The sequence below is a fragment of the Magnolia sinica genome, chromosome 11 (genome assembly GCF_029962835.1).
Source record: "Magnolia sinica isolate HGM2019 chromosome 11, MsV1, whole genome shotgun sequence".
In the NCBI taxonomy this organism is placed as follows: Eukaryota; Viridiplantae; Streptophyta; class Magnoliopsida; order Magnoliales; family Magnoliaceae; genus Magnolia; species Magnolia sinica.
The window spans coordinates 46,848,417-46,870,303 of record NC_080583.1 but is presented as its reverse complement, the minus strand read 5'-3'; the positions used below and the strand labels follow the sequence as shown (position 1 = coordinate 46,870,303).

General features: G+C 37.8%; 1 protein-coding gene across 15 annotated transcripts in view; it reads right to left on the bottom strand.

The window, feature by feature from the left end:
• The window catches only part of LOC131219087 (DNA repair protein REV1), a 139,594-nt gene extending 118,027 nt beyond the window's left edge, over positions 1 to 21,567 (bottom strand). For all 15 annotated transcript variants that reach the window (XR_009157987.1, XR_009157986.1, XM_058214076.1 and 12 more), the window contains exons 1-5: positions 21,326 to 21,567; positions 20,596 to 20,740; positions 20,387 to 20,502; positions 19,596 to 19,672; positions 9,420 to 9,928 (exon numbers count right to left, since the gene is read on the bottom strand). Coding sequence is in view for 13 of the 15 variants with exons in the window: in XM_058214076.1 (XP_058070059.1) it covers positions 9,420 to 9,928; positions 19,596 to 19,672; positions 20,387 to 20,502; positions 20,596 to 20,740; positions 21,326 to 21,498 (1,020 nt within the window). In the remaining 2 variants the exon portion in view is untranslated. The remainder of the gene's footprint in view (positions 1 to 9,419; positions 9,929 to 19,595; positions 19,673 to 20,386; positions 20,503 to 20,595; positions 20,741 to 21,325) is intronic.
• Between the last annotated feature and the right edge of the window lie 320 nt (positions 21,568 to 21,887).

Sequence of the window (21,887 nt, the reverse complement as noted above, 5' to 3'; positions counted from 1 at the left end):
TCTAGACAAAAACCATGCAAGCCTAGGCTTTGATACCAAATTTGACGCAGGACAGCCCTAATTATGATGCATGCTCATGGAGATAATTAAACAGCGGAAATAAAAGGAATAAATGATCTAAAATTCTAACAGTAATCATCATAACTGAGAAAATCATAAAGGAAACATGCAATGGATCGGGCCATCACTACAACCATGGGTTATGGAATTCAATTACTACTTAGGTTGGATCCGGCGAGGGATGAGACCTCCTGATCTTGCATGGTCACACCCAATCGATCAATGAAGATCACTAGTCCGAAGAACCAAGAAGTTTCTCAGATTAGGAATTTGAGAATTTGGTGATTTAGGGTTTAGATCGGTTCTCAAGATTTTGATCGAAGAAGGATTAGCCAAAACTGAAAAATAAAAGGAAGAAAATTATTACCTTGAAGAAGTTGGAGGGACACAAGAAGAAATTAGAAGAAGAAGATCAAGGGGAGAGAAGAAGCACCATTAGAGAGAAGAGAGGAAGGAGGCAACCAAAGGGTTTGCTTTTCATTAATCAATAGTTGAAATTCGAGTTTAGGGCTTTACCCCACTTAAATAAGCAAATAAAGACATAAAATTACTAAAATACCCCTAGGATAAGCAAATAAAGATATAAAATTACTAAAAGACCCCTAAGTCAAAAACGTGCAAATAACATAAGTATGGGAAAGTTTTGGCGCTCGGTCTTCTTTCTCCAATCTTCCTTCACATGTGTCTTCCCTAAGTGGGGTCTTCTATATGTCCAATCACATGTGAAAGGTCTTCAGCTCCTCAATAGTCGCCTATCCACAAGGACAGCACTTGTGTATGTTGGTTGAAAAATTGAAGTAACTTTTACAATAACACTTATATCTGAAGGACTTGGGCCACCTTCGGTACTTCTTTGGCATTTAGGTGGTTAGGTTTAAGTTGGGCATCGGTATGTTACAATGAAAACATGTGATGGATTTATTGGATGAGACATATCTTATAGGAGCCAGGCCCACCGAAACTTCCATGAGTACAAATCAAAAACTTAGTGTGGATTAGGGAGAATTGGTTAATGATAAAACAAGAAAACATTTTTGACCGATCTTTTATCAAATATAACCATGTCATTCAGGAAAAATCATGCACAAAGATTTCAAAATACTTGATAGCAAATAAACTAGTAAGATGAAACTAGGACCCAAACATCCAAATGCACTCGATAAAAAGGTTTATAGCAACTTTTATCCATGCAAGAAGAAAACAACACCACAGTTCTTGCCCAAGTCACAAACTTCACACTCTAACTTAGACGCATGTGACAATGATGGAACTAGACTCTTCAAACTACTTCAAGAGAGGTGACCAAGCTTCAAATGCCATTGATGTGGAGAGAGGTCTATCCGTAATGCAACTCTGGTTAGTCCACTATCGAGATAATAGAGTCCATTCACTACAAGCCCTCCACCAACCATCGTCCTCGTCTTTCGATCCTGAAATGTGACAGAAGAATCTAAAGAGTTGATTAGTTTACTCGCTGACAACAAACTCAAAAGGAAATCTTGGAATGAGTCGAATGACAATTATTGACGCCAATGAAAGTGACAGGGTAGCACAAGCAGCACCCAACCCAGACACATGGATTGCAGTATCATCTGCTAACATAATAGAAGAAATGGATGATAACTTAAATAACTGAGATAACTAACTGAGACAATATACCGTGCTAACCAGTCATATGATTGGAAGCTCCTGAGCCAATGACCTAGGGAGCAATATCAGACAATGCAAGACAAACTATACCTTATTGCACAAGAGTTGTGGAGGACGATGCACAAGTGGGACAATTCTTTAGAAGTCTGGCATGTTCATCCTTGGATAGAGTAACAATATCACCTTAGGCATTATGTTCAAAAACGGAGGAGATGGGCTTCAAGATACAACCCTCAGTGCCATCATCTAAAGGGGGACCGGACCCTATATACCAATGGCAAGCTAAACATGATCAAATGCCTTGGTGATGAATGGAACCCCATTACCTCCAAGAATTTGAGCTCAGACAGGCTCAAACTCAAGACAAAGACCAAAGAGGAACTTAACAACACAGACACATGGATTGCAACAGTACCCAACCCAGACACATGGATTGCAATATCATCTGCTAACATAACAGAAGAAATGGACAATAACTTAACTAACTGAGACAATATACCGTGCTAACCAGTCATGTGATCGGAAGCTCCTAAGCCAATGACCTAGGGAACAATATCAGACAATGCAAGACAAACTATACCTTATTGCACAAGAGTTGTGGAGGACGATGCACAAGTGGGACGATTCTTCAGAAGTCTGGCATGTTCATCCTTGGATAGAGTAACTATATCACCTTAAGTATTATGTTCAAAAACGGAGGAGATAGGCTTCAAGATACAACCATCAGTGCCATCATCTAAAGGGGACCAGACCCTATATACCAATGGCAAGTTAAGCATGAGCAAATGCCTCGGTGATGAACGGAATCCCGTTACCTCCAAGAATTTGAGCTCAAATAGGCTCAAACCCAAGACAAAGACCAAAGAGGAACTTAACAACACAGAATTCCTCTATTTGTTGTCTCAAACTCTCAATCTCACGATCAATAGACAACGGATGGTATACATTTAGTTCTTCACACATGCCTCGCAAGGCTAAATACTCTCCAATGCTTTAATCTCTTTGTTGAAGAGCGAAGATATTTTGAAGTAACTCGTAGATCCGAGTTAAGCTCTTTTCACCCCGAATACATTTTTCTCAAATTTTTCCATACTTCCTTTACGGGTGAAAAATATAACGTTTGCGCTAATGTGAGACTCCATACTCTTCCATAACAATGCTTTAATTTGAGCATCCTTCGCCACATAATCTTTGTATTTTATTGAACCTTTTCCAAGTTTGAGGGAAGTCAAATATTTTAATTTCCTTCTACCCATAAGGAATACCTCTACTAATGTGGCCCATTTTAAGTAATATGCTCCACTGAGTTTAGTTTGTATAATATGAAAGTTCACCGACTCAAATGGAGACAAAAGACTCGTCTTGCCTTCATTCTTAACATTCATAGATGCAAGAGAAATCAAACACATAAGAGAAGAACATTTAACTTTAACTTACCCAACACGTATTTCAGAAATTGGTGTGTATCAACGAACACGATCACTTAGTGGCACTTCTTGTTTCAAAACCTCCACAAGTATACTAATTCTTTAACCCTTGTTATACACAACTTCAACGGATACATTCAACCTCAAATATGATCACATATCTAGCCGCAGACACACAATGCCCCAATTTTGTCGATCAAGATGGATTTATATGAAAGTCGGCTTCACACACATCACGGGACATGATCACACAACCCACTCTATTGTGGTTGAGAGTGATTCGAGTAGACCAGCCCCCAACTAATCTAGATTTTCACCTCAAAACAATAAAAGAAGAGAGGAAAGAGAAGAAATGTTGAAGATGAAGGAAGAGATCAATGCCCAGATCAATCACACTTTGATACCATGTGGACATGATTGAGAGAGAGAGAGAGAGTATGTGTGTGGAGAGAGGAAAAGAGGAAGAAAGGCGAGAATGGAGATTAGGGTTGATGCCCCTTCTCTCTTTTGTTTTATTTTAAGTTATAAATAATATAATGACTATAACGCCCTTAATAACAAAAGCAAGAATTCCCAACATATCCTAAACAACTAGTATTAGAGAAAAACGACCAAGTACTAAAGATAAGTGAATCCGATGAGAAAGAGATGGTTGTAACATTCCCTATTTCAAATGATGAAGGTATAATTTAAAAAGCATCAATAAGCTAGAAAATTCTCAATCTTCTCCGATTAAGTTTCAGCAAAATGATTTATTCCAAACTAGATTGCCCCTTATGAACTCGTAATACTCTTTGATTTTGGCATTCTTCCTATTAACAACCCTATATAACAAAAGGAAATTGAACTGCTAGGACTTTATAGCCCAGCCATAAGTCCTATCAAAATCTTACCATGCTTCCTTCTCCAACTTAGAAGGTTCCCCCTTCCTAGAAAAATACCCAAAATGCATACATTATTCCAGCCAAACATCCAATAAACTCTTCCTTCCTACACTCCTAGCTTCCAACCACCATCCCATTCAGCATATTTTAACCTATATTGTACTCCCCAAAGCACATTAGGTTCCCACTTCCCAACAGCACATCCACTTTCATTTAGCTGAGGGAGCCAAATTCCTTCATAGCATTTGACCAAAAGCCCCACAAACCAGGCTTTTGGACATCCAACCCAATTCACTAAAAGAAATTATAAGGTAATGATGCACGTCTTGATGTGTCATTTTGGTCAGTGTTTTCCATATCGTTATCTTGTAATGTATCGCACCCTTAAGATACGAATACAAATTAGTCATCGCACGAGATATATAAGTTGTATCGCGTAATTTATCACTGTCACTAGGAAACATGGGAAAACATTGGGAAATTGGTCGAATTTTTCAATGAAACTTCATGCATTGTTAAAAAAATAAAAGAAACCAATGCACACTTAGAAGTGTAAAAAAAAATTATAAATGCAACTATTTTCAAAGTCAATTCATAAAATTTATAAATACAAAAACACATCTATGGAAACACAAGAATTACATTCAAAAGAAAAAGAAGTAGAAGACTAGAAATATACTTGTGGATTTCAAAAATATATTTTTTAACATTTTTATTATTTTTTAATTAAAAATTATTTTTTCAAAAAAATCTCCAAATTGCCAAGAATGTGTTGATCAGGTTATATACATATTTAATTGTGTTTGGACACTAAGATTGCAATCAATTTGGAAGAATTGGAGAAATTTTGATTTTTCCCCAATTATCCGCAACTCGGACCATCTCCCCCAAATCTTAAAACCGAAGCTCCAAAATCCATATTTTTTTTATGCAAAATATGAAGAATGATTGATTTCTTACCATTTGACAGTATTTATAACATATAAAAACAAGAAAATTGAATGAAAACTAACAATTATACACTTTTAGAATCTGGCCCCAAAAAGCTTCCGATCACAATTTTGGAGAAATTTCGAAGATTTTCTTCCAACAAACTACAATGGACTGGTCGAAATCACCTTACAATGTATTAGGAAGAATTTTTTATTTTTATTTTTTTGAAAAAAAATGATTTTTCCTGAATTTTTTAGGATTTTCTAGACAAAACAGTGCCAATTTCCTTTTATTCCTTTTGATATCACACTCGATATTGATATATCGCATGATACATTAAGAATTTATAAACAGGGAGTGTGGATATATCACAAGATATCGTGATATCCACGATATATCACGATACCATGCGATATATTGGACGATACCAAATAAAAATGGATATTAAAGTTGGGTTTCATAATGCCCAGCTGAGATAACCAATATATTGTGGGATATATCAGTGATATCACAAGATACTGAAAACACTGATTTTAGTACAAATATGGACCCCCATATGTGATTTGAACCATAAAATTGATGGGTCCCACAATCGATGGTGTTGATCGCTAAATATTCTAAATTTGATGATCCTAGTGATCCAATCTTTGGCCTCTCGCTTGGGACTGTTGCTATATTTTCTTTTCTTAGTTGTAGGTCACTCGTTAAAGGGTTAGAATCTTTTAAGTTTGGAGATTTTTGTAGTATCCCTCGTCAATAACGGTCACCATCAAGGTTGTTTAAATCCTATAGTTCATCATTGGTTCATATGATTTGAGTCAAATCGTACACCATACAATCTAAATCATCAATAAGATCATATTTTATTAAATCATATTATAGTTTTTGGATCATAGAACCGTACCATTTGTACAATCCATATGGATTGTATCACTCAACAATGAGATCAAACAGCACGTCTCAAACTTGTACAATTAGCAAGCTTTTCATTTTTTTTCTATTTTTCCATTTTATTTTATTTTTTGGTGAAAAAAGTGCCCTCCCACACATATGTAACACTCTCATATAATGCAGTTTTGTACCTTTTAAGCTCACACACACAAAAAACACATCATAAATGCATACAACTAGCATTTTTTTCATTCTTTCCTTTTTGTTTTCTTTTTTTCTTTTTGTGACAAAAGTGCCCTCCCACACATGTATGCATGCTCCCACACACACACACACCTATGCACGCACGCGCACACAATGACTCATGCAAATCAAGTTTTGTTTTCACCAACATGTTTAGACTAAGGACTCCTCTCATCCAATACCATAATTTGCATAAACCCCAATCCAAGGTAAAGTTAGCATATTCCATCCTTATCTTTATATTTTTTTATTCATCCCATTTCTTTTGTTATTTGTTATTAATTTTGTGAACTGTTTTATATCTTTTGGTTATCATGCAATGCAATGTTTTCCATATCGTTATAGCATAATGTATCGCACCCTTGGGAGACAGAGACATATCAGTTATCACATTCGCATGGGATATATTACTTGCATCACGTTTCATATAATGTATAATTGTGATTTGTTGTTAGGAAACATGGGAAAACATTGGAAATTGGTCGAATTTTTCAATAAAACTTTAGGAATTGTTAAAAAAGAAATCAATACACGCTCAGAAATCAAAACATCACAAAAAATAAGTGCACATAATAGGTTTCCTTTGTATGGGGTCCTTATCTATGCACCGTTTGATTAAACTGATGGAAGTATATTCAATCTATTCATATAATTTATAAATGTGAGAAGACGTGTAGAAACACGAGCAATACATTCAAAAGAAAGAAAAAAAAAAAAGTAGAAAAATAAAATTATACATGTGAATAATGTGTTTGGTTGTGGCTCAAGCCCAGATAGAGTTATGCAGTGGCTCAAAATCATCATCTTCATATCGACAAGGATGGGCATAGTACTATTACTCCAAAAATCAACAATATTATGCTCAGGTCATAGTAAAATGATACTAGTGAAGATACTCTCTGACATAACGTTGGTAACCATCCTCGATTTGAGAAATTTTGGAAAAAATTTTAATTATCCCCAATTTTTCACAAATCAGCTCATCTTCCCCCAAATCCTAAAATTAGAGTGTATGTGATAATGATTTTATCAAACACTCTTGAATACTTTGAAATGGGGGCCAATTGACCACTGATTAAAGTGGAATTTCCAAAAAAATAAATAATAATAATAACATTTTTAATTAAAAATAACTTTCTTTGAAAAATCTCCAAATTACCAAGAATCTCCAGATCAAGTTAAATACATGTTTGATTTTGTGTTTGGCCACAGATTGCCACCGATTTACGAGAAATTGAAACATTCCGATTTTTGCCAATTTTCAGCAACCCGTCCTATCTCCCCCAAATCTCGAAATCAAAGCGCTCCAAATCCATAATTTTCATATTAAACATGAAGAATCATAACTTTGTAACCATTTGACACTAATTTATTATGATTAACAACAAAAAAAAAAGGATCAAAAATCGAAAATGCTCAATAGATCGAGCATGTGGGATATATCGGCACTACCTGTGCCGCTATGCATTTCGTATCGCAGAAGTAGGATACAAGAGATATCATGGGATATATCGGTCGATATGGAAAACATTGATGTGACGGAATAATTTATAACATGGCTTCTTTTGGGTGGATAGATGGTATGATGGGGAATGGAAAAAAATGGCTACATGGATGAGTTTACTAACATGGTGGATGGGTTTATATGGTGGATCAGATTTTTTCTCTGGTCGATGGGTTTATATGGTGGATGAGATTCTTTTATGGGGGATGGGTTTACTGTTTCAGGTGAGTGTGTATATTTTATGGTGGATGGCTTCTTTTATGGTGGTGGATGGGTATATTTGATTGTAGTTGTAGCTGGGTTTCTTGTATTGTGTTGTTGTTATGTATGTGTATAATTTACTCGGGATAGAAATGTGTGCCATTTGGGTAATAGGAGTGGGCACCTCATAGATTGGTCAACCCCAACAATAAACAGCAACTATGGAACTGGAAAGCAAGGGAATCCAATAGTAATTCTATTGTTTAGTTTTGGTGTTGTTTTCCATGGAAATGTTTCAAGTTCAACAATCAAACTTAGTTCTCTAAACTCATAGTTCTTTTTATTCCAATCTATATTCATCGACTCACATACATACATATGGCCTTCGATGCCTTTACATAGGACAGAGTAAATAAGATCCAAAGAGATCATACATATAAAGTTCGCCATTTTTAGACTAATCAATGAGATAATAAAATCACTAAAATATTGATGCCGGATGGACATCTACTAAAAACAGGAAACTTAACAACTATTTTAATAGATTCTATGTCACATAAAAGATATTATACCCTGAATATGGGATTTTTACATCCAGCTCATGAAATCAAAGTAAAAGTTCCATTATTGCATCCTTTAAAATACATATGAATGATCTATGGACAAGATGTACCATTATTGTATTAATCTCACTGCCATCTTCATAAATGGGATTTTTCTAATGCGTATTCAATTGGATCTCCTACCAAACGTCATTCTACCACAAGCTATAATTTGGTCACCTATAAAAGTAAGAAACAGCTTGTTATGGCATGATCTAACGCAAGAAAAATATCAAGCTATGGTACATTCTGCTTGTGAACTCATCTCGCTCCAAACAATGTTTCCAGAGATTGGTCTCCATCATGACATTCCTTTGAAACTCCATTTTGATAATCAAGCAGCTCCTCACATTACTAATGATTATGTCTTCCTTGAGAACACCAAGCAATTTGTTGTCATGAGACTTTATCGAATTAGTGTGTCATAAGTAGGATGTCTATGTGACTTAGAATGGTTAAAGTCTTGAAAGCATCATCAATCCAAGATAAGGCACAAATGTCTATCAATTGATGCAAATATACATAATATTAATTTTGTCTCCCTACCTTAGGAACATGAGGTTTTCCATCGGAAGTTGAGTCACTACATTCCCAAATCAAAAGTCTTCAGAATATGCTGCTCGAAACACAATGCACTTTCACACCCCCAAAAGCACCCAATCTATGCTAATCTAAAGGCCTTAAGTGTTACAGCTTTGTGCTCACTATCCGTTTTGGAGGGGGGGGGGGGGGGTGGCTGGCAGCTAAGGTTTTTTGAATTTTCCTTCTTTTTTAATGAACACAAATTCAACTCATATGTATGCCCAGGATTTAAAGGATAAACTGCTGTAGTAACCACCAATCATAGAAAGTCAAGAAACTCAGAAGTGCCTTAAAAGAAAATGCATTGATTTCAAATAAATGGGAAAAAAAAAATCATATAACAGCAATAATGCATTTATATCTCCATTTTAAAGATAGGTTAGGACGGTAGATTTTGGAGAAAACATTTGAAGAATTACCCAGAAAAAAACTGCTCATTTACCTTGAAATAGTTTTCAACAAAATTAGGATCACCAAGAGTTGAATGTTGCTGATTAGAACGTCCTAGAACTCTTGAATCCAATCGCTCTTTCATATTTTTATCATTTAAACAGGAGCTGTCAACTGTAGCAGAAGGCCTATCTGGACTGGAATGAAATGCCTCTCTAACACTGTGCTCATCTTCTAGATCACTGGAACCTGATTCTGCAATTCTCACCTCACAAGGAGTTTGATGCCCAGGAGGACCAGCACAGGCAGATTCTTCAGCACTCCTGCTTTTAGATTCTATTGAGTCACCCACTTCAGGTAACAATGCATCATTAACTGCATTGCCCTTTGACAACGAACTTTCTGTTTCAAGTTTTACTTGAAAGTTCAGAGTAGTTTCAGCATCCTTCAGAGTAATTTCAGCATCCTTGGAGCTCGAGTTGGCTTTTAGAGCAAAGAAGGCAGACAATTTTTGCTGCTTGCGTGTTTCATTCAAAAGCTGTTCTGGTTGGTAAGGAACCCCTGGAAACAGAAAGATGTCATCAGCCACCTGGCAGTAAAATAAATTCAAGAGGACAAGTTCAACATTGATGGCCATCCTCCAGTTCTGAAAGCATTGGTGACTCTTGAGTAACTGAGAGGCCAAATAACTGATTATGTTAATGCATTTGTGTTTCGTAGGAATTCAAGTGTGACATAAATAGTCCTAAATAAAATCGCAACGACTAATATATTAAAATGTGTAACACACACCACAATTAATAAACAGTTATTAATAACAAATATGAGCAGCTTATCTTGTACAGGCCTCAAGAGGAGTTACAAATTTCAGCTCAAAAGCTTGTTGACAATTTCTACTTTTCTTCTTCCAACACCGTTGGAAGGTGTCATAGAAAAGCCCATGAAATCCTCTACCAAACCACTGCGTTCAAATAGCAATCCAATCCACAACTCATTCGATTTTCTTGGTTGCAGGTGTACTCTATGTAATACCGTAAAAAAATTTGCGCTCGTGTAGGTACACGAGTGCTTATCCTAGTTTGCATCCGATTTTAAATACGTACCTTTAGAAAAATAACACTTAAGACTCATGCACACATCCACACCCTTAGACCCACATACAGACTATATTAAACTCTAAGCCCCCATACATCTTCGTATACATGATCGCTTTTCAAACCAATCATCCAAACAACTACTTATATTCTAGATTAAGATATCCGATCGTCCATTTCATTTTTGGACCACCGATCTTAGTAAACCAGTTACGAGATCTTCATATCCACCCATGCATGCATCTGTTCATGGATCTAACCCCTTCATATTGCTTATCACCTAGGTATATGCTTAAACTACCATTGAAATCATGATCTAAAGACCTCACTCATGTGTATAAGGTACCTAAGGATCTAACGGTGTACAGGCCTACCCATGGATCACTTCAAAAACTCACTTTGTACATATCCATTTACGAAACCGACTTTACAATGATCTGTATACATTATTAAGGTCATAACTATCCAATTACTTTGATTTTAACCTATCATCTGATCGTCCATCATATTTGTATCCGTCAATCGGGCCACCCAAACCTCGAAGTAAACTGACCATTTTGAAGCTCATAAGGTATACGTCAAAACTAGCGGCTGACATTTCCATTGGACTTGTACATGCATTGTTTTGGACCACAAAGTCACATAGTCCATTAAAACGCATCTCAAGCACCCTTGAGAGATTAAGGTCCAAATTTAGTCTAGGGATAGAGCGCGAAAAATGGCAAGCGGTGGTAAAGTTTGGCACCAAATGGACAGTGCAAATAAAATCTACATATGTTTTATTTTATGATGTGCAATAGGATGTAAGTCTCTAGAGAGACATGTTATGCGTGATTTTATGTGTGTGTGTGTGTGTGTGTGTGTGTAAAGAAACTTGCGGACATGAGAGTCTAGCTTTGGTATGGAAACTAGAGACGTGTGATGAATGGCTTTCACATATGATCGTTCATCCTTTACCACATACCTAGATATACGTCAATCTGGACCGTCCTTCACTAGCGCCAGCCATCCATTCATAAAGTCCAGTCATCTGTCAGCCCTTCATTCAAAGTTGTTCAACCAATATCTATCAACCAAATATAAACCATCCAAATTTCAATTCTTCTATCATTAATGGATTCTTCTATCATTAATGGCCAGCAACAGTGTCCCAATCAACCAGCACCAACCGTACCTTTAATTCCGTGCAGACCCAACCATTCATCCCCTAGATTTATGAAACCTCACCTAGCATCATTCTCTTGAGTGATCCGGACCATTTATCATCTACCCAGAAGCTTCCAATGGCCAAAGTTCAAACCTCACTGTTTCTTGTCATGCAGCCCACCTGAGTTCCTTATTTACTTCATTTTCAAGCTCCTAGCCTAACTTGATTTAACAAAACAGATAGACGAAGTAGATTTCTCTCAACTATCACCAGTGGACCTCACCAAGCCTCATCTGGAGATCGGAAACCCAAAACTTCCAAAGCATTGTGGTTGCGTTCAAAGGGAAATCTCTTCCTAATTCCTCTGTTTGAAGAAGCAACTCCTCCCGCAATCCTTGTGAAGCATCAACAACAGATCTGCACCATTTATTAGGCCAATCATAGCCATTCAATACACCCTCACTTGGATCTGCATTCAATAGCAACAATCCCTACATTACCTCTCGTCTCCTCTTTGTGCCATCACAAACAAAACTTCTAGAAACTAGGAGATTAGATTCAATCCAAACCATTCATACGATCCCGAACAACTTCCGAATCCTAGTTACAATCAGTGTTCGAAGTATCGGTATCGCTACAAGTTTCGCTGGCCAGGGATATGGAAACAATTTCGATATCGCTGATAACTGGAAATGCGGAGAAACATGGGAAAAACGGTGGAATTTTAGCGAAACTTCAAGAGATGTTAAAATGTACATATTTAGGAATAAAAAAATTGTAAAAAGAATGCATACATAACAAGTTTCCATTTAATGGGGCCTTAAAAGCATATGTTATTGTAAGAAATCAGTCCAACCATCCCATCTGGCCTATTTAACCATCTAACTTTCCATCCAAACATCCATCGATATTGCAAAATATCAACAACACATGATATTTCACCAAAAAAATCATCAACAATTGGAAAGGAAACGGAAGATTATGGTCTCAATATTGCGCATGTTATGATATCGATAATATCGAGATATTATTAATATTATCGATGAAAAATTGAACACTACATACTACCATGTGCCCATGAAAAAAAAAAAATTTGAAATAATAAGTCTTCTAATAAACGAAATTTTAATGATATCAATTCGTTGGCGATATTATTGAAATATCGTCAATACACTTATGATACAAGCATTACTTAGAATTTACATAGTCAAAAACATTGGTGATACATTGACGATATCGATGCATTGGTAATACAAGTGACACCTAGAATTTACATAATTGAAAATACTGGTGATTACATTAGTGATATTGATATGTTGGTGATATTTAGCGATACATTGCTAATACCTAGAATTTTTTATACTACCAACGTTATCAATATCGCTACCAATGTTATTGGTATCCCTGAGTTGGAGATAAAGATAATATCAGAGATATTTCGATAATATCATAGATAATTCAAACACTGGTCACAATACAAGAACCCAAGAACCATAATGCAGAACAACCAAAATCGGCATCCGACTCCGTCTTCGTCGGGTTGCTGCGACAACTTGCATAATCGTGCAAAGTCGAGACCCACCGATCTAACAGGTGTAAACCTAGGATTTGAAGCTTCTACAAGCCTCCATAAATCAATCAGGATTGTTCGTTAGCATATGTTTGAAGAAACACTCCACGGGTACAAATCTTCCATTAGAGACAGCTTCCTTCTTCATCGAAAACCCACCACCATAGAATCCTATACAACCTTCGATTTTGAATCCAATCCACTCGCTTGAGGGCCGCCTAATCCTTGAGTAGTCACCAATCAATCTAGATTCAAATCCAACATGTCAATTAGCAACCCAACAAACCAACACTGAAACGTAACTTGTTCCATGCACAAACTCAACGTTATCCCTTGTTATGAATGTGATTCTAAACATAATTTGAACTCTTTCGACGTAAGGAAAAGATCACAGAAACATTAGAGAAAATGAGAAAGGATTCGGGAAAAAGAAAACGAGCGAGACTGAGTGAGAAAGGGCAAAAGAGATCGAGGGAGAGCGAGTTGATTTGACTCACCAAGTAGAGCTGCAATTTGCTTACTCTAGTGCCATCCATTGGACATAGTAAGGAAGGAAGAGAGAAGAAAAGAAGAAAAAAGGAAGAAGAAAGACCTTGTAATGTCTAAAGAGAGAGAGAAAGTCCAGCTCCTTCACGTTTGGTTACCCAATCCAACCCATCCAGCCCAACCTAGTGTAAACCTCAATTGTCTGTTTAGGAAACTATCTCAGTCGTTCAAAAACTAGTTGGAAACCCAGCAATCAAGACCGCCCATCAGCTGGACCATCAACTCAAAATTCGGTGCTCATATAATTGTCCAACATCTGGAGTATCAAGCATCTATATTGAAGATTTTCTTTCAGCAAGGAGTTTGCGATGCCACACTTGCTTCACACGTGCACACGTGTGAAGAGTGAAGTAGGCAGAAGTGGTTACTATAAATAGGATGTGAAGTGGGTACTAACATGAGAGTAGGCCAAAGATCATTAATGTGATCGTGTTTTGAGGGCAGTGGTTCGGCATGCATATTGTACTAACCGAGCGAGTGTGCCGGGTGCGAGCTTTAGTGGCATAGAGTCTGCTTCCATGCTCTGAATCAAGTGGGTGATCTTCACATAATTTGCCAATTCCATGTTTATGCATACATGACATGTTTAATTTATATTTTTTACATATAATGAATGTAATGCCTATCTTTTAGTTAATGCTTGTCATGTTAATGCTTATTTTAAACATTACATTCTTGCGCTTGTGATTTGTAGTATTTGGAATTAAAATGTGAATTAAATATTGCTTGTACATTTTATTTATAAAGAATCCATGATGTATTAATGTGACCATTGGATTGCATTATTACTTTAACATATTGTATTGGGATACGAATTATGACTAAAAGCACAGGTGCCCTACCCAAGGTCATTCCTGAAAGGATCATTACTGCACGGGTGCTTTGCCCAAGATCATTCACAAAAGGATCAACACGGGTGATCTGCCCTGGGTAATTCCCTAAAAGATTACAACATACGGGTGCTCTGCCCTGGGTTATACCCTAAAAGGTTATTACGGGTGTTCTACCCTGGGTTATCCCCTAAACGGTTATTACGGGTGCTCTACCCTAGGTTATCCCCTAAAAAGATCAACATCGGTGCTCTGTTGAGATTCATTCCTTGAAATGATCAACGCATGTGCTTTGCCTTGGGTCATCCCCTAAAAGGATTAGCACACATGGCTAGTCTACCGTGGATTACTCCAAAAAGAATCATAAAAGAAATTATTGTTGGTTTGATTCGTCATTTCCGTGTAATTATAAATATCAATGTATCTATGCGATTTGATGTCTCATTGCATATGTTTGCTTTCTACCTATTAATGTAAATTGTTGGACTTATGTATCTTCATTTATCTATGAACTTGGAAATTTCAAATTTTGGGTATGACATGATCCCATGGACATGTTACACTCACCCCCACTTAAACAGCTTTGCAAGGTGCAGAATTTAGTCAAGGAGTGAAGCGGAGCGAAGATCTAGGCATCTGTTTAGCCGAATCTCTAGTTGTATTTCCTCTTTTAGTTCTATTCTATGTATATATAAAAAAATGTGTATAGTGAAAACTCCCAAAAAAAGACCAGTGCATTGCAATTCAACTTATATCGGATTTACAGAAATTGAGTTTGTGTTATGTGAATTGCATGAAAATTGTGGTTGTGATTGTTTACAATATAGGTCATGTCCTGAGATCCAGAGTCGGGCCTGGCCAACTAAAGCACCGAATTTCGGGGCGTGACATTCTAAGCATGGCATTCCACTGTCAATGTGCAACTACGAATGATTCCTAAAATTTAAAAGGTTTATTCTCATAGAAGTCCAACCACCACCAATCTTTTCATATGATAAATGAGTCATGTCAAAGCCCCTTGCCCCCAAAATGATGTAGGAGACTTCACCTCTACCTTCATCTAACTCCATCCTGATGCAAGGAAGATTTGGGTTTTAAGTCTGTGATGGCGAGAAGTGATGAGAGGAGCCATGGGTGATATCGAAAGCAGATGTTGTACATCATGTTCAGGACAATTCAAGTCAACTGACAACAAGTTGGAGACATGTATTCCAGGCCACGGCACTAAGGTAAACGTTGAATGTACTCAACTACAGATGGAGTAGAAAGAGATGGGCAGATGTAACTAGTTCAAGATGAGATTTGATGGAAGTATCCATAGTGCCAAACCGATAATCCAATTTGCCATATCTCACCTTCCCCACGAGTTTTTGCCAAGAGAGAACTCTAGATATCAAGGTACTAGAAGACTAGATAAAACTAAGAATGCATGGTTCTAGTGTGTTACAATGTTAGAGACATTATTGTGTTATAGTGTTAGAGACTATACACCTTCCAAGAGAACACTATAGTGCCCAAAGACCAAAAATCAAATAATCAAGAGCCAACTGACATCCTGACGCTACAGTCTATGGTAAGCCCAAATCTTCAACCCCCTTAGGTGGTGTTTGGTGCATGGTATTGAGAAGGATTAGGTGGGAGGGGATTCAAAAAATATAATTATTACATATGGCAGGGATTGTCCCCTGTTACCATGGGATAAGCTTAATTCCATGCTATGTTTGTAATACGGTAGTAGATTGAATGGATATACCCACCGTCATTTGAAACTATTGAGAATAACACGTGTTATATCCAAACCGTTCAACTATTTTGTAACCTCATTTTATGGCATGGGCCTAAAAATGAGGCAGATCCAAAACTTATGTGGCCCCAAAGAAGTTTTTCAACAGTAGGTATTCAATCCCCATTGCTTTCTATGGTGGGGTCCACTTGAGCTTTAGATCTACCTGATTTTTTGGCCCATGCTCTAAAATGATCTCGAAAAATGGGTGGACGGTGTGGATATAGCCCACACATCATGGTGGGACCTACACAACTTGCTAATATTGAGTGGAATTTGAAATTGCGGTAATGACTGCCTTAGTTGAAGTAGGAATATGCCAATATGTCCTAAAGGGGGGTGAATAGGACTTTTATAAAATTTTACAATAATTTAAAATCCTATCACTCTAATCCTAACAACAAGCATACATTAGGATTACTCAAGAGTAACTCTACTGGCTTCCAAGCCCGGTAGAGGATCCAATCACAAACTATTTGAGAGATGAATAATATGCAAATTAGTTTATGATAGATATGATTGTGTGTGTGTGTGAGGTGTGATCTCAAATAGTCAAATATGAAGGTATTTAAGGAAATCACATAAGCAAATGTAAGACAATAGCAATCTCAAACACAGTCATTTTTATAGTGGTTCGACTACTTGCCTACTCCACTCCTGGCAACCGCACTCAACCCTTGAGTGTACCAGATTTCACTAAGGGGGTTTTACACGGTTCACCTCAAACCCAAGGTTTTAAATCAAGTTCACCTTTAACTAGTACAACCTACACCTAGACTGACAGTTTATGCTCCCATGAACAAGGGTCGACACATAGCACCCGATTTTAGGCACACTGACCAAGGATCCACTCAAGGAACCTCACTTGTTTATGCTCTCACGAGCAAGGGTCAACACAAAGCACCCACTTTTAGGCACACTGGCCAAGGACTTCCTACAAGGCCCTAACTGTTTATGCTCTCCACAGAGCAAGGGTCAACACAAAGCACCCACTACGTACACTCCTGCCGGAGGCCTCCTAGAGGACTTGCAAGGGGTGAGAAACACCTTAGACCCAATCCTATAAAGGAATGATCATAAGGGTCCTCTGGACTCTATTGACTTATAGATAAGTAGATGAGCCTCATTCAGCGCGTTGTTGAAGATTTTTCTCCTTTGTTGACGAAGAATCTTCTGCTTCCTAGAACCGCAACTCAGAAGATGTACCAATGCATGATAAGGGTTGGGTCAAGGTTGTAATGGAATCATACTCTATTGAAGGTTTTCCTATACGGGAAATAGAGTGATTCCAATCATTTATGCATTCAAGGCATCCCAGCTCAATAATTTGCCATTTAAGATGGTAGCTGGAGGATCCTTGAATGCGGAAGTTCATTCCCCAATCCACTCTATTGAGTGTCAATGATGAGGGTGGATTGGAGGATGAACTTCCATGAGAGAGAAGGCTTAGGGTATATGATCTAGGGTTAAACACACTAAAGCACTCTCTATTTTCTCTCTACCAGCAACTGAAGACAAGTTCTCTATATATAGGCAAAAGGTTCCAACGGATATAAAACGGTCACATTTATGACAGAGTTCGATATCATTGAGCAGGGTCGATATCATCGAGCGTATACTCTCGATTGCATCGACTGGCCGCTCGATGACACAAACTCAAATGTCATACGCTTTTGAAACATTTTGCCAGCTAGTCGAGGAAATCAAAACACGCGTCGATTTTATCAGATTTCGAACTCCGATTTCATCGATACGAGAATCGATTCCTCGACATTTGAAAATGAGAGAGACTTGCTTTTGAAATATTTCATGTTAAAAGAATGATCGAGGCACACTCGATATCATCGGAATTTGAATGTCGATGATATCGATAGTCGTGTCGATGCATCGATAAATCCAAAGGATTTTCCAGTTAAGCTTGTTGGATAGTTTATGTCCATTCTCAATGTCATCGACTCGGCCTCGATATCATCGATATTTGAATATTGATTCTATCGAGTGACCCCTGATCCAAGATAAAAACCACTTGAAAATATTGCTGGTAAACAGTGTCCAAGACTGATATCATCGAAGGCCTTCCGATATCATCGATAGTTGAATTCCGAGGATATCGAGGGGTACTTCGATATATCGAAGGTCTTTATGATTTTCCATAAAAAAACAGGGACACAAAATCTCTGTTGTCGATTTTATCGAGTCACCTTCGATAGACTCGAGATTCAAATTTCAATGATATCGATACAGCTATCGACACATCGATAATTTCATCCAGAAGTATATGCGGTTGCTGGACAACTAATGTCCTCATTCAATATTATCGAGTGAGCTTCGAGGACATTGATAGCACTTATCGATTATATCGATCAGACTATCGATAAATCGACGGAGGTAGAAAACTTAGAGATTTTCTGAAATTTTGAAAAAGTTTTCTAACCCACAAACTCTATGATATTCTAATCAGTTTTAAGAGTTTTAATTACCTGGTGTTTTGGGACATAGGATGTGAGGCTTAGATTTACCTGTGGTGAGTTTGGGCCCACATCTAATTGAGGCAGACGGTTGATTGATCTTCCTATGGAGCTTCTTTGTCTAGCAAACTCAACACTCACGCTAATTGACAAACCAGGGCACTTTCAGAATTGGCACGAGACCCAATGCAATTCCATCTAATCTAATTCCAAGCTTTTCCAGTCTTCCCAAACATTGAGTGGAATTGGCACGGGACCAAATGCAATTCCATCCCACCTAATCCCATCTAATACCATGCGCCAAACGCCCCCTTAGTGAAACTTCCAATGGGCATAACCTTATGAACCCATATCCATTTTTAGTGATCTTCAACTTGTTTCAAAGGTCTCTACAAGAACTACATTTTGTTGCATCTTTCAAGATTTTACCTTTTTGGATCTCAAAATCAAGCCTAAAAACTATTCAGAAAATAGTTGCAAGGGGGGTATTAAAATTTACTAGCAACGAGGATCAAAAGTTAGCAGCTATAGTAGAATCCAAAGTTGAGATTAGAAATATAGGTTAAGGTTTCGTTTGGTCTTACTTACAATATGATGTTATGAAGAAGAAGAAAGATAACACTTGATGATTGGATTATGATTGCTTTTATGCAATTTTCAGTCCTGGAATAAAATTCCTAGCGGTATTTTGTAGGTACTCTCTTTTTCCTCTTTTTTATTAGCCTATGAATCTTCACCGTATCAAGTTCATACACACAAAAATGTGTATTGAGATGGACCAAAAACGTACAATTCAAAATTCTATTGGCAGCTACAGAGTCCAACACCCATGTGGGCTTAACGACTGGGAGCCCGCCACTAAACGCCCTGCATCAAGATGCAACCAAAATATAAAAAATGAAAAAGAAATCAAATGCTAAAAGCAAGAATTGTGTCAGATGAGCAGCAGGAATTCCAGATTGTGAACCATGCCAATTTATACCATAATCAGGCTCACCTTTGTTGATCAGAACAATTTACCTACTAGGCCCCACTATCGACGAGCCATGGTGCAAAATAATACAAACTGCGTGATCTTAACCATCTGATTGGTGGCCAGCAAATGAACTGCTAAAACATGAAGAAATCTACATCATAAAGGTGCCCACTCTCAGTGGCTAAACCGTTCATCGGGTTGCCCATCACTATGAGCCACATGCAAACAATCATGTCAAATAGGAGATCCTAAACTGCACAATTGGTGGCCTCAAACAGACTGGAAAGACATGAAGAAGTACACCTGCAAACAGGCCCTCCTTCACTGATTAGAACCATTCATCCAATTGATGCCATTGTGGATGAGCACAGGTGCAAAAGCCACACCAATCAGATGGTGGGCTTAGGAATGACTATTGAAACATGTAGAAATCCATTGATCAGACAGTCCAGTTAGCAAACTCCACAGCCCATCCATGCGGGACCCACTGGATGAACAAATTCCTATTACTAGGGTGGGCCTTGTGTGTAGCAGAGACCAGGTAGGCCACAATTTGGTACATTGCTTCCCCAAAAATGATTTACAGACAAGAAATGAAAAGAAACCTCAGGTTCCTAAGTTTACTGTCCGGAAGATTGCTACAAATGATATGAGTCACACGATGCCTCGAGAAGTAATTCTCAAAGCGGCCTCCATGCTTCAACATATACCCCCGAAGCTCCTACAAACCACAAAACAAAAATATTCAAGTTTAATAAATAAGAAGGACAAATAAAACAAATAAAAAGAAATTAGCGCAGCAACTACTTCGAACCTGACTGGACGGAACAGTAAATCCATCGATGAAAATTGAAACCCCATGAAAAAGACCCTTCCCACCATTCAAATCGCCAAGGGAAGAACTCGAAGCATCAGCATCGAACTGATCCCTGAGCTTCCGATTCTTCTCTTCCATGTAACTGCAGCAAATCAAAGTGATCAATGAATGAAACAAGAAAAGAGGGATTGATCCTAAATAACTAGTCTACACATGGGCAAGCCAAAACATTGGTCTGCACTGTGTCTGTACCTCCAGTCCAACCCACTCTTCACACCATGCAAAAAACACACCAGTCAGATGATCAGAACCATCAAAACAGTGGCCCTTTTTGTCATAAATTCCCGTCTTTTTTTAGGAAGGCAATAGAGGAAACTTTCTAATTACCAACCAGGGGCAGAAGCCCATAAAAACAAAGAAAGAGGAAACCCCTCAATACAGAAAGGAAAAGGGGGGAAAAAAAAAAGAGTTAAAAAAACGCCAAGGTGATCATATACTTAAGATCACAGGATCAAGATGATTCTACATAGGCATAGGCAATACAAGGTGAGCTCCAAATGGACTGTCTAGTTTATTTCCATTTCACTAGACATTGAACGAATGGTTAGGATTTTCTAATCAATGTGATTTTAGCTAGGTCCGCTGTTAAGAGAAATTGAATACAACAAATTTGCATGTGATAGAGATTCGTGAGAAAATCGGATGGATGGAAGAACGAGAGAAGTACCTTCCGAAATTGGCGAAAGGGGATTTTCTGGTGGAAGATTTGGAAGAAGACGGGGAATTGGAGCCCCACGCCATTCCAAGGGTTTTCGTATGAGGTTTGGAGGAGTAGGAAGCAAGGGTTTTTCTCTTCTTCTTCTTGGTCTTGTCTTCGGAACGAGATGACTCGAAGCTCATGTTGAGAGTGAGAGAGAGGGTTGGGGGGAAGGGAAGCGGATGAAATGGGAAGGATGTATTCCAGTCAGCGGCATCTCGTTTTATATTTCAAAAGATTTTTCTCACTGTAAACTTCATCTCTTACCCACCATGTTTTTTAAACGTTGCAAACCGTACCATCCAATCCTAAACCACCGATGTACTGATGGACTATCCTTCTAGGAAACTACTGTATTGGTTATATTCCTTTCGTACACTTAGGGCCTGTTTGGGAGCGTGGATTTGGAACCCCTGGATTCCCAACCCCCAGGATTGGAAATCCCCTGGATTGGCAATCCCCTCGGTGTGTTTGGTACCCTTGAGTGTGAATCAACTTTAATTCAAAAATACCTATACATGGTATATTCACG